This window comes from Euleptes europaea, chromosome 12 (assembly GCF_029931775.1).
Source record: "Euleptes europaea isolate rEulEur1 chromosome 12, rEulEur1.hap1, whole genome shotgun sequence".
In the NCBI taxonomy this organism is placed as follows: Eukaryota; Metazoa; Chordata; class Lepidosauria; order Squamata; family Sphaerodactylidae; genus Euleptes; species Euleptes europaea.
In genome coordinates this window covers 13,387,313-13,400,505 of record NC_079323.1, presented here as the reverse complement: position 1 = coordinate 13,400,505, position 13,193 = coordinate 13,387,313, and the positions used below count along the sequence as shown (strand labels likewise).

Sequence of the window (13,193 nt, the reverse complement as noted above, 5' to 3'; positions counted from 1 at the left end):
TTCCTCCAGGTGAACCAATCTCTTATCGGCTGGAGATCGGTTGTAACAGCAGGAGATGTCCAGCTAGTACCTGGAGGTTAGTCCAAATCTAACACAGATCAACCATACAAAGTATAGCTAAACAACAGACTGTATTATACAATAACATTGACAAACACATACAAAAAGTCCTATTTCTTAAGCATAAAGACACAAATAAAATTGTTGGTATCCTAGGAAGGAACCTTATAAAGGATTCTTGGATATGGATGCTTTAATATGAAATAAGAGACGGGTTATATAAGGTAGTATAAAAAACTTTATGTGTTTATATATTGTTTTAATGAAATTGGCATATAATGATGACTGTTGTACATGGAAGGTTGGTGAAGTGGAACTGATGAAGAACTGAAACAGCCGTCTTCCTCTTCACTTTTGATCCCCTTCTTTGGGACTAAGTAATACTTACCTGGAATCCACACTTGAAAGAAGAAGAAAACCTAGAATTGGTATCTGTTAAACTTTTTGTCTGTCTTTAGGGTAGTGACTTTTGGAAACCTTGGAATATTGTGACTTTGTGTCCTTATGCTTAAGAAATAGGACTTTTTGTGTGTGTTTGTCAGTGTTTTGCATAAAACAGTCTGTTGTTTCGCTATACTTTGTATGGTTGATCTGTGTTAGATTTGGAGTAACTATATTTATACACAAGAGGTGTCTATTTTGGCTTAGTACCTGGAGGCTGGCAACCCTATCCTCCAGCTACCACCTGGTGGTTGGCAACCCTATCTCCATCCCTTTTGCATTGTGGACCGTTTCGGGAACGGCAGTGCCCTTTGTTCGCACGCGGGTACTCTATACCTCTGGCAGGAAATATGCCAGATTGCCCCAGCAGGAGGCTGCACTGAGCACGTGCAGGAACAAGCCAGGCACTGCTTGATGATTGATCACCACTGTCAACCTTTGTTCTTGTTAAAGGCTCGATTGTTGGACGTGGTAATGAGGGCCCCATTTCGTTGTCTGTCGCTGTGAGATTGCCGGAGCTGAGCTACTGCCCGAAGGAAGGACGTGCTTCTCTCTGGGGTCCTTTTGAAAGAGCCAGAGTGGCAGCATGGTTGTTTGCACCAGCCGGCAGTAGGGTTGCTAACCTCCAGGTACTCACAACAATAGACACCTCGGTGCAAATAAATGTTAGAAACAAATGCCCATAGACATATAAACTACTAGAATCTCTAACGATCTATAATATTTCCTCAGTATAACAAAAACTGCCACATGCAGTATAAATACAAGGTGACTGTTACAATCAAATATTACAGGAAAAGGTAGAAAAATACATAACAGATGTCTTTCCAATTAATAGGAGTCACAGGTGAGTCTCAAGGAAGAAACACTCACCCTGCGTTTATACTGCATATGGCAGTTTTTGTTATATTGAGTATAGATTGTTAGAGATTCTTGTAGTTTATATATCTGTGTGCGTTTGTTTCAGGTACTAGCTGGAGATCTCCTGCTATTACAACTGATCTCCAGCCGACAGAGATCAGTTCCCCTGGAGAAAATGACCACTTTGGCCATTGGGCTCTATGGCATTGAAGTCCCTCCCCAAACCCCGTCCTCCTCAGGCTCCGCCCCAAAATCGTCCTGCTGGTGGCGAAGAGGGACCTGGCAACCCTACCCAACAGAGCTGTTGCAAAGCCTCTGAGCTGCAGGAGCAAAAGATGCTCTTGTGAGGGTTTGTTGGGTTGGGGCTTTAGGGAGTTTTTTTGGTAAGGGAAATCACGTATATGCTAATGACCCAAGCTTATATGAACATATGAAACGGCCTTATACTGAATAAGACCCTTGGTCCATCAAAGTCAGTATTGCCTACTCAGACCAGCAGCGGCTCTTCAGGGTCTCAGACAGGGGTCTTTCACATCACCTACTTGCCGTAGTCCGTTTAACTGGAGATGCTGGGGATTGAACCTGGGACCTTCTGCATGCCAATCAAATATTAATAGCTTGTAACACTGGGGCCTTTTCCTTGGGGGTGTGAATTTTAGAGTCACCTTCCAACTTAGGGGTCAGTCCATGCACATGTGAAGCTGTCTTATCTGGGAGTCGTACCACTGGTCCATATGGCTTAGGGCTGACTGGCAGTAACTCTCCAGGGTTTAAGGGAAAATAAAGTGTTTCCCAGTACCTGTCACCTTTAACTAGGGATGTGTTGGGGATCAAACAGAGTGAGGCGTTCCCCATCACTTGCTACCTGAGGTTCTTAAAGTGGAAATGCTAGGGAGGGACTGAACCTAGTGCCCTTTGCATGCACATCTGGTGCTCCACCACTGATAAGGTTGCCAACCTCCAGGTACTAGCTGGAGATCTCCTGCTATTACAACTGATCTCCAGCCGACAGAGATCAGTTCACCTGGAGAAAATGGCCGCTTTGGCCATTGGACTCTATGGCATTGAAGTCTCTCCCCAAACACCGCCCTCCTCAGGCTCCTCCCCAAAAACCTCCCACCAGTGGCAAAGTGGGACCTGGAAACTCTACTGGGGGTAGAACTGACTCAGATCTGACCCTCATACCCGCGGGACCTCCTCTCCTGTTACAATCCCCTGTGCTCCCTTCCATCATCTTCCAGGGGCCTCTTGGAGATGCCTGGCCCCAGGATGGCTCGGTTAGCTGTCACGAGGGAAAGGCCTTTTCGGTTGTGGCCCCTACACTGTAGATTGCACTCTTCGATGACACCCGTGCCCTGCCGGGCTTCTTTAGTTTCCGCAGGGCATGCAAGGCCTAATTGTTTAGGTGGGCCTTTGGAGTGTAATCCACAAGGTTGGGGTGTTTTGTTAGTGGGATGGTGCTAGCTACGTATTTTAGTAGTTTAATATTTTAATGTTAATATTTTATATTTGTTGTCTGTTTTTATGTTGTTTTTAACTCATTTATACTGTTTTAATGTAAGTTGCTGTGTGACCCTGTGGGTGAGTGGCGACTTAAAAAAAAAATCTAATAAGTAAATAAAATTGGTTTTATCCAGGCTTTTAAAACTGGTTTTGCCTGCGACCAGATAAAATCGTTTTTAGGGTCATATCTGGTGGGCCATGACCATCTACGTGTGATAAAATAGTGCAGGAAAGGGTAGAAATTACCTTGCTTTGTGGTATTCAGAGTTATTACCGATGCTTAAAATGTATTCAGTATCCACTGTTAAGCTGTTCGTTTGTCTTGAAATATCTGTTTCTGTTTTAGAGACAGAATATAGTGGGGAGATTTTAAAAAGACAAAGGAACACACACTCAACATCCTCCACTTGCAGAATGGGTTTTGGTGCCATTCATTTTTTTTGTTCATCAAGATAGGGGAGGGCGAAAAGTAGGTGTCAAGTTTGGATGGTATCCAACTTACACGGAAAACAAAAGTACTGCTATATAATTTCCAAGCAAGGGAAAAGGGGTTTTTACTGTGCAGAAGTGAGTCGGGTTCCGTCTGGATTGTCCATGCAAAAGAGAATCAAATGAATCCCATTGCTGAATGGCAAAAGAGCAATATTGAAGCATCACTTGAATATGGAATGCAGAGTCAGTCAAAGTCAAATTTATTAGTACGGTCAACTGGCGAATCACATGCCAACACATCAAAATTTCCAGACTCAGTACTTTTGCACCACAGAATCACAGACTGCCTGTACAAATAAAGGTGTAAGATCAATAAAAACAACCCCTGATTAAAATTATCACCATAAAATTGTAAAATATTCTAACAATCATTCTCTAATAAAGTTCTGCGTATTTTAATAGCAACAGCGCAAAACTTGGCAGTTTGGAGCGTAAGCTGAGGGTCTTCTCCTAATAGGAGCTTCTTTGCCAAACGTTCAACTGACTCATCAGTGAATTTACCAAGTAGGGGGGAAATAAGCTTTGATCTAACTTCGTGGTAGATTGGGCAACATATCAGTGCATGTTTGATGGTTTCAATGTCCCCTGTCCCACACAGACAAAACCTCTCTGATCTAGGGATCTTCTTATATTTCCCTTCTAGTCAGTCGATTGTAACATAACTTTCCAAAAACTTTTAGAGGATTGCTGGCTTGCTGAAGATCTCAGCCAATGAGGCGTTCTTATTTTGCAGTCTAAGCTAATCTGTGTCAGTCCCTCGGCTCTCTGCTTCTTTGGCTGCATCTTTACATATTGCATTTTTTTGTTGCCTGTAGCAGTTATTTACAACTGTTATCAGTCCGTCCAGATTGGAAAATCCAGCTGCCAAAGATGATAGTTGAGCTGACAACAGTATCCCCTAATGCGGTGCTTTGCTTTCCCCCCTTAAAATGAATGGCAGTCTTGTGTGCGAGAAAAAATACAGGTATGCAGTAGAGGAAGCTTTGGGATGGAGGCTGAGAACCTGTTCTTGCCTGCTGGCGATCTTAAAGGTAAAGTCCGCTCGCAGCTGACCCATGGCAACCCCATGTAATCCCACCTCAAGGGGTTTTCAAGGCAAGAGATGAGCAGCGGTGGTTTGCCGTTGTCTTCCTCTACATAACAGCCCCAGTCTTACCATCCAAGTACTGTTTAGCGTCTGAGCTCTGACAAGATTGAGCTAGTCTGGGCTATTAGGTCTAGGATTGCCAACCTCCAGGTACTAGCTGGAGATCTGCTATTACAACTGATCTCCAGCTGATACAGATCAGTTCACCTGGAGAAAATGGCTGCTTTGGCCATTGGACTCTAAGGCATTGAAGTCCCTCCCCTGCCCAAACCCCGTCCTTCTCAGGCTCCACCCCAAAAACCTCCTGCAGGTGGTAAAGAGGGACCTGGAAACCCTAAATAGGGCTGCTATCATAGAGTTGGAAGGGACCACCAGGGTCATCTAATCCAACTCCCTGCACAAAGCAGGAAATTCACCACTACCTCCCCCCCCCCACACCCCCAGTGACTCCTACTCCATGCCCAGAAGATGCCCAAGATGCCCTCCCTCTCATCATCTGCTTAAGGTCATAGAGTCAGCACTGCTGACAGATGGCCGTCTAGCCTCTTCTTAAAAACCTCCAGGGAAGGAAAGCTCACCACCTCCCGAGGAAGCCCACTGAAGAACCGCTCTAACTGTTAGAAAGTTCTTCCTCATGTTTAGAGGAAAACTCTATGCTGATTGGGGAGGGGTTTTTTGTGTCCATGGAAACCAGGAAGTTTGAGGAGGTGGTGTGGCTCCGCTGCTCCCGGCCGCCACGGATCTAACCCACCCTTCAGGATTGAGCTCTTAGATAACATATGAACACATGAAGCAGCCTTATACTGAATCCAGATCCTTGGTCCATCAGTCAGTATTGTCTACCCAGACTGGCAGTGGCTCTCCAGGGTCTCAGGCAGAGGTCTTTCCCATCACCTACTTGCCTAGTCCCTTTAACTGGGGATGCTGGGGATTGAACCTGGGACCTTCTGCATGCCAAGAAGATGCTCTACCACTGAGCCACAATAGTTCCTGGTTCTGCTACATATATCCACTTTACTTCTTACCCCCCCCCCCGCCCCCGGACTGGAGTAAATGCAAATCACTGGTGTGCCTGAGACATCCTACATTTCTTATAGGATTTCAGGCGACTGAGAAGATGGGCCGGTTTGTTTGTATCTTTGCCTGACCTTTTCCCCCTCTCGTCTTTTCCAGGATCAACACTCCGTCATAGGCCAAAGCGCAGAGCCCAGTCCAGGATCGGGTACTTGCTCCAATCCAAACACTGGGAGCAGTTTCATGAACTCACCCCAGCAAGCATTATTGAATCAGCAATTGAAACAACAGCTCCTTCTGCAGCAGCAGCAACAGCAGCAGCAGCAGATACTAACAGAAGCGGTAAGTGTTCCTTTTCCTATTTTATATATAATTTCATTTTCATTGGATTCATAGAATCATAACCCCTTGCACAATGCAGGAAATGTACAACTACCTCCCCCACTACACCCCCAGTGACCCCTACTCCATGCCCAGAAGATGGCTAAGGTGCCCCCCCTCTCATGGTCTGCCTAAGGTCACAGAATCAGCACTGCTGACAGATGGCCATCTACCCTCTGCTTAAAAACCTCCAGGGAAGGAGAGCTCACCACCTCCCGAGGAAGCCTGTTCTACTGAGGAACCACTCTAACTGTTAGAAGATGCTTCCTAATCTCTAGATGGAAACTTTTCTGATTTAATTTCAACCCGTTGGTTCTGATCCGACCTTCTGGGGTAACAGAAAACAACTCGGCACCCTCCTCTATGTGACAGCCCTTCAAGCTGTCTATCAAAGATAGACAGTGTGGACTAGTGGTTAGAGGCTGGGGGGTGGGTGGGAAAGACCTGGGTTCAACTGGGGGACCTATGTAAATAACCAAAGGGTATCTAAATTTCTCTGACTTGATCTGGGCCTCCAGCCACTCTGTAGGCAAAAGGTTTGAGCCCCGCAGGCAGCCAAAAGTTAAAATTCATGTTATGTCTTTCTTTGTTTGTTTGTTTGCCTTTCTGAAAAAGCTCAGAGCAGGTCTGCGACTAGGGGATACCCAGATTATAGACTCCTTCCCTTCTCAGGATGCAAAAACACAGCCATGGGTGTGGGGTGGATTAGACAAACATAGATCATTTATGCGTGGGTACTTCCACTCACGTTTGCCCCCAGTCTAAATCGGTTGTTCCTTGGAGTTATGCATAAGTTTTCCATCCATTAGAGATGACCTCTTGCCCAGCCCTCCCAGTGTCCGGGTCTTCCCATTCCTCTGTTAGCCCGACTCTTCCATCTTCCCTAAGCAAAGCCTGGGTGAAATCCCCATGCAGAAGGCAAAGTGCAGGGCATGCAAGCTTGGTTTCTCTCACAGCCAATTACAATGCAGCAAGTCCAGGGGCAGGGATTCAAATACTTCCTGCTTCCTCGGAGCTCTTTCTGAGCAGAAGAAAATCTTTTTAAAACCGAGGCTTGAATTTCCTCCCCCTTTCAGATTTCTCCGTTTTTTATGTTGTTCTTAAAATGCTTTTTTAATGTAGCAGTTGGGTTTTAGGGGTGATTTTCTCTCACAGTAAGCACTACAAGTAAGCCAGTTACAAAGCAGCATTTAAAGGGGCGGGACTTGCTTCATAGATTCCCAACAGGTGTGTGTTTATATGTATGGGGATGCTAGGGGTGTGGCCTAGGAGGCAAGTGGGCAGCAGCCTGAAAAAGTTTGGGAACCACTGATGTAGACTGTCCTTGATGTTGTAAATCAAAACTAATCAATTTCTCGTTTTCTTTCCGGTCCCTCAGGAGAAAATAACTCCTCAAGATCAATTAAATAGACACTTGACAAGACCACCACCAGATTATAAGGACCAAAGAAGAAACCAGGTCAACATCCAGCAAACACATCAGTATTCGGGTAATGGAAAAGTTCGAATGAATGTGTAAAATTTGTCTCGCACACAGCATTCAGCATTTTCCTGTCTCAAGGCGCTGTGTAAGGGGTTTTCCCCTCATTCTTTTCCTGCCTTCTTGGCCCCCTGTTCCTCAGCATACAGGTTCTCAACCCTTCTTCATAAGATCCCAATCTTCTTATTCCCCCTGTTGCACATAGCCCCTCTCCTCCATGCGAAGTCCCCCTCCCCTGCCAACTATCCAACCTTCCACACATTGATTTTCAATATCCCACGACTCTTCCCCCTCAGCAGTCAGAGGGATGGTGTACATTCTATAGCATCCCAACGACTCAACTAACGGCTGACTCACGGACAGGCAACAGCCAGTGTTTAGTTTACTGTGTGTATATATATATATCTGAAGAAGTGAACTGTGGCTCACGAAAGCTCTCACCCTGTCAGAAATTTTTCACAGTGGGTAGCCGTGTTAGTCTGTTTGCAGTAGTCAAAAAGGGCAAGAGTCCAGTAGCACCTTAAAGACTAACAAAAATATGTTCTGGTAGGGTATGAGCTTTCGTGAGCCACAGCTCACTTCTTCAGATACAGCTAGAATGTGAATCCATCGGTCTTTAAGTACTTAAGAACTTACTTAAAGACCGATGGATTCACATTCTAGCTGTATTCACATTCTAGCTGTAACAAAAATATTTTCTGGTAGGGTATGAGCTTTCGTGAGCCACAGCTCACTTCTTCAGATACAGCTAGAATGTGAATCCATCGGTCTTTAAGTACTTAAGTACTTAAGTACTTACTTAAAGACCGATGGATTCACATTCTAGCTGTATCTGAAGAAGTGAGCTGTGGCTCACGAAAGCTCATACCCTACCAGAAAATATTTTTGTTAGTCTTTAAGGTGCTACTGGACTCTTGCCCTTTTTGACTACTGTCAGAAATTTTGTTAGTCTTCAGGGTGCTACTGGACTCTTGCTCTTTTGTACTGCTATTGACACACTAACACGGCTACCCATTGTGATCTGTAATACATGTAATAGAATCAGGGTACATCTAAAGATAGGATATCTGCCTGCCACATGCTACTGGAATTTGTCTGGTAGCTGAAAGACAGGAACATGTCCAGAGAAAGAGGGAAATGGCTTTCTAAAACGGGAAGCAGCTTCACGCTCAGAAGTTTAAAATAATCTCCATGTAGCATCTTCTTGAAAATATGTCAGCCATTTCTGAACTCTAGTCAGGTCTTGCTTCCCTGATGCCACAGAATTTGTTAACCATGCTGGTGTTGGGATGCTGGCCGCTGAATTTCCCATTTTGTTTATTAAAGCATCTTCAGAGACTACATTTTTTTAGATGTAAACCCATATGTTCTGGCTGTCCCTATGGTTGGCAGAGTGCTAATTACGCAGAGAAGCAGCAGACTCACTGATTAAAGATAAAGGTATATGTTTATTGTGTGTGTGTTAAGTGCCGTCAAGTAGCTTCCGACTCATGGCGACCCTATGAATGAAATTCCTCCGAAACGTCCTACCGTTAACAGCCTTGCGCAGGTCTTGCCAATTGAGGGCCATGGCTTTCCTTTATAGAGTCAATCCATCTCTTGTTGGGTCTTCCTCTTTTCCTAGTATGATTATCTTTTCCAGTGACTCTTAAGGTGCCACAACGCTCTCTGAGGTGGTTGTAGCAACAGACTAACGTGGTTGCTCCTCCAAAACGCGGTCTGTCTGCCCGGGAGGCTGTTTCGTTCCCATGAGGGTGAAGGAGTTACGGCAGGTTAAGAACCAGAAGGTTCTGAGATGCCCCCCCAATGGGAAAGGGCACCTGGGGGCAGCACCTCTTTTGTGCCCCCACAAGAAAGTTGTTCTCTGCTACCCCTCAGGCAGTCACCCCTCAGGAAGTGGAAGACCACCCCAGAGGGCTCTGCCATGCTGCTTTTGGCGTAATGTCCTGTTTCCTGGATGAAGGAACACCGCAGGGGTTGAAGCCGTGTCCTTTACAACAGAGACATTATCGGCAGTAGGAGAGAGCCAGTATGGTGTAGTAAGAGCAGTGGACTCTAATCTGGAGATCCGGGTTTGATTCCCCTCTCCTCCACATGAGCGGCGGAGGCTAATCCAGTGAACCAGGTTGGTTTCCCCACTCCTCCACATGAAGCCAGCTGGGTGACCTTGGGCTAGTCACAGCTCTCTTCGAGCTCTCTCAGCCCCACCTACCTCACAGGGTGTCTGTTGCTGGGAGGGGAAGGAAGGTGATTGTAAGCCGGTTTGATTCTGCCTTAAGTGGCAGAGAAAGTTGGCATATAAAAACCAATTCTTCTTCTTCTTCCACCCATTCTCCCAGCTTCCAAGCATTGATGGGGAACTGCCAGCTAGGGAGTGGAGCTGAGGCCACCTGGTTAGACCTGCTGGTCTAGATGGACTTCTAGTCTGATCCACAGAGCTCTTCTTATGTTCTAATGTTTTTGCACAGGAGTGTGGAGTCAGGGGTATATCGTATAAAGCAGGGCCGTATGTCGGTTACCTGGTCGCAGAGATCTCCAAGATATAAACCATGATGATTTTAAGTCCCAACATAATATTTTCCTTCTCTCTTCTTAGGAAACATTGCTCAAACTGCTCAGTGTGGGGCCAACTCCTAAGAGGCCCCAAGGGACCCCTATGCCTCACCCTTTGTGTTGAGCGTCGGTTCGGGGCATGAATCAGAAATCAACACATTCTGTCGTACCGCTAACCCCTTTTGGTATCTAAGCTCTGGTTATGTTGTCTGCCCAACACTGATTGGAATGCAGCTTCTCCCCCATCTGGTATAAATTAAAGAGGCAACAAAAATGAAAGGGAAAGGCTAAAAATAGCTACAGATTCATAAGGGGGGGAGGAACTTTGTCTTTTGAGCAAGAGAGAAAACCAGCATCTCACCACAGTGCCCTTTTACACAACTCACGCCATCCCCCAAAGAGCATTGGGCGTCACCATCTGTACAGGAATCAAAAAGTTCCTCTCTTCCTTTTTTTTGGCTTGGTTCTTAAGGTACCACAACACTCTCTGATGTTGCTCCTCCGAAACGTGGTCCGTCTGCCCGGGAGGCTGTTTCGTTCCCATGAGGGCGAAGGAGTTCTGGCAGGTTAAGAACCAGAAGGTTCTGAGATGCCCCCGCAATGGGAAAGGGCACCTGGGGGCAGCACCTCTTTTGTGCCCCCACAGGAAAGTTGTTCTCTGCTACAACTCAGGCAGTCACCCCACAGGAAGTGGAAGACCACCCCAGAGGGCTCTGCCATGCTGCTTTTGGGGTGATCTCCTGTTTCCTGGATGAAGGAACACCACAGGGGTTGAAGCCGTGGCCTTTACATTATTGGCAGTAGGAGAGAACCAGCGTGGTGTATTGGTTAAGAGCAGTGGACTCTAATCTGGAGAACCGGGTTTGAGTCCCCACTCCTCCACGTGAGCAGCGGAGGCTAATCTGGTGAACTGGATTTGTTTCCCCACTCCTCCACATGAAGCCAGCTGGGTGATCTTGGGCTAGTCACAGCTCTCTTCGAGCTCTCTCAGCCCCCCCTACCTCACAGGGTGTCTGTTGTGGGGAGGGGAAGGGAAGGTGATTGTGAGCCGGTTTGAGTCTCCCTTAAGTGGTAGAGAAAGTCGGCATATAAAAACCAACTCTTCTTCTACTTCTTCTCCCCCCACTCGCACACATGACGCCAGCTGGGTGGCCTTGGGCTAGTCACAGCTCTCTTAGAGCTCTCTCGGCCCCACCTACCTCACAGGGTGTCTGTTGTGGGGAGGGAAAGGGAAGGTGATTGTAAGCTGGTTTGATTCTCCCTTATGTGGTGGAGAAAGTCGGCATATAAAAACCAACTCTTCTTCAAGGAAGGGAGCTGTTGTGGGGCAAGCACTCTGAAGGGCCTGATATGGGAAGAGGCCCGGGGTCTCCCAAAACCCTGTTTGCAACCTAGAATTGAAGCTCTTCCTTGTCCCTCTCATCTTCTAGGTGGATCGCCTGCCATGAGCATCAGCTCCAACATGTGCTTTTCCAGCCCCGTCTCCACGCCCAGCATCTCGCAGCAGGCTTCTACTCTTCTCTCCGCTGCCCACGGAGCCAGGATGCCTTCTCACCCAGCCACCCGCCACGTGGTCTGCTACGGGAACATCCCTTGCAGTCAACCGAGCGCGTACACCGTGACGACGTCCGTGGCGAGCCAGGTCCCACAGCACAGGAACCCAAACCAAATCATCCCCAGTCCAAACGGTTCTGCTGTGTCTCGGCAAGCGCCGCCAGGGCAAGGAAATAATTTGCCGGCGTTTGAGAGTGGGCCTGGGATCAATTCCCAGCCAGGGAAACTCAGCTTGAACCCAGGGCAAAGACCTTTGAATGTGATGGTCACCTCCAGTTCCGCTGTTCAGAACTGGGTCTCGCAAGAAACCGGGGGGAAGCTGCCGGACACGCGAAAGGCAGTGGGGCCCCCTTTCCCCGCGGGTAGCCCTTATCCAAACCAGCCACTACAGCGCGCCGTCGGCCACCAGCAGTTTCCACAGCGTGCCGCAGTGCCTCCTAACCCTTTAGGTACCGTCCAGATGAGAACGCCGGTGAACCATAGTTTAAATGGGCAGGCTGCGGGGGCTCAGAAAGCCCTGAGTGCGAGGCCTAACCAGGTACGGGCGCAGGCCGTGCCGCACTTAAATCCGCCCGGGGCGAGCGTGACACCCCCAAACCCTTTGCTGCTGAACCCTTTCCAAACTGGGACCAGCCAAACCACGGCCAGAGCTTTCCAAGGAACTGACCCTGTGAATGATCTGACTTTTGACTTTCTGAACCAGCAAGGGGACAACATCGGGCCGGCCCTCAACAGCGATTCGGACTTCATCGACTCCTTGTTGAAAACGGAGCCCGGGAACGACGACTGGATGAAAGACATCAACTTGGACGAGATCTTAGGCGGTCATTCCTGAGACAGCGGAGTGGACAGTTGCAGACTAGAGGTTCGAGCATCTAAGTTTCACTCGGCTGATATTGTAGAGAAGCATTAAAGAAAATGACTCTCCAAATGGTTGAGGGTGGGGGCTCCTTGGAAGTGAGTGGTTTACAGTGGAAAACCAAATACGAGAGATTAACGGGATCGTCTAAGCACATAACCTGCTTTCTGAATCCGAAATGCGTAAACTATTACGCTCATCTATAATGTGGAGCAAAAATGCAGGAGTGCAGACATATACCTTCTATTCTACTAATAGCAGTAGCTTTGTATCATTATTATTATGTTATTATTATTATTATTATGTTGTTGTTGTTGTTGCAAACAAAAAATATTGATCTGGGCTGGCGAGGCATGGCCCGACCCGACCAAGTGAAATTTTATGTTATATCCGGCCCTCATAACAATTGAGTTCGACAAGAATTCCAGTGGTGCCCACAGGCTCAAAAGGTTGATGATGTTGCTATTGGCAGTGGGGGGGGGCATAAATCATGCGACTTAGGGCCTTCCTATTCCAAGAGACGTAAAGTGGCAGAGGCAGGCAAAAGGACGGCTTAGTTTTTCATGCCACGCTTTAGGGCCTTGGATGGAGCCCTATTTAGGACTTTGGATGTAGCCCTACTGGAGAGCCAGCATGGTGTAGTGGTTAAGAGCGGTGGTTTGGAGCGGTGGACTCTGACCTGGAGAACCGGGTTTGATTCCCCACTCCTCCACATGAGCGGTGGAGGCTAGTCTGGTGAACTGGATATGTTTCCCCACTCCTACACACGAAGCCAGCTGGGTGACCTTGGGCTACTCACAGTTCTCTCCGAACTCTCTCAGCCTCACCTACCTCACAAGGTGTCTGTTGTGGGGAAGGGAAGGTGATTGTAAGCCAGTTTGAGTCTCCCTTAAGTGGTAGAGAAAGTC

General features: G+C 47.3%; 1 protein-coding gene across 1 annotated transcript in view; it reads left to right on the top strand.

The window, feature by feature from the left end:
- Positions 1-12,263, top strand: part of MAML2 (mastermind like transcriptional coactivator 2) — a 171,552-nt gene extending 159,289 nt beyond the window's left edge. The window contains exons 3-5 of the mRNA XM_056858094.1: positions 5,618-5,800; positions 7,218-7,329; positions 11,303-12,263. Coding sequence (XP_056714072.1) covers positions 5,618-5,800; positions 7,218-7,329; positions 11,303-12,261 — 1,254 coding nt within the window. The 3' untranslated portion in view covers positions 12,262-12,263. The remainder of the gene's footprint in view (positions 1-5,617; positions 5,801-7,217; positions 7,330-11,302) is intronic.
- Positions 12,264-13,193: the final 930 nt, after the last annotated feature.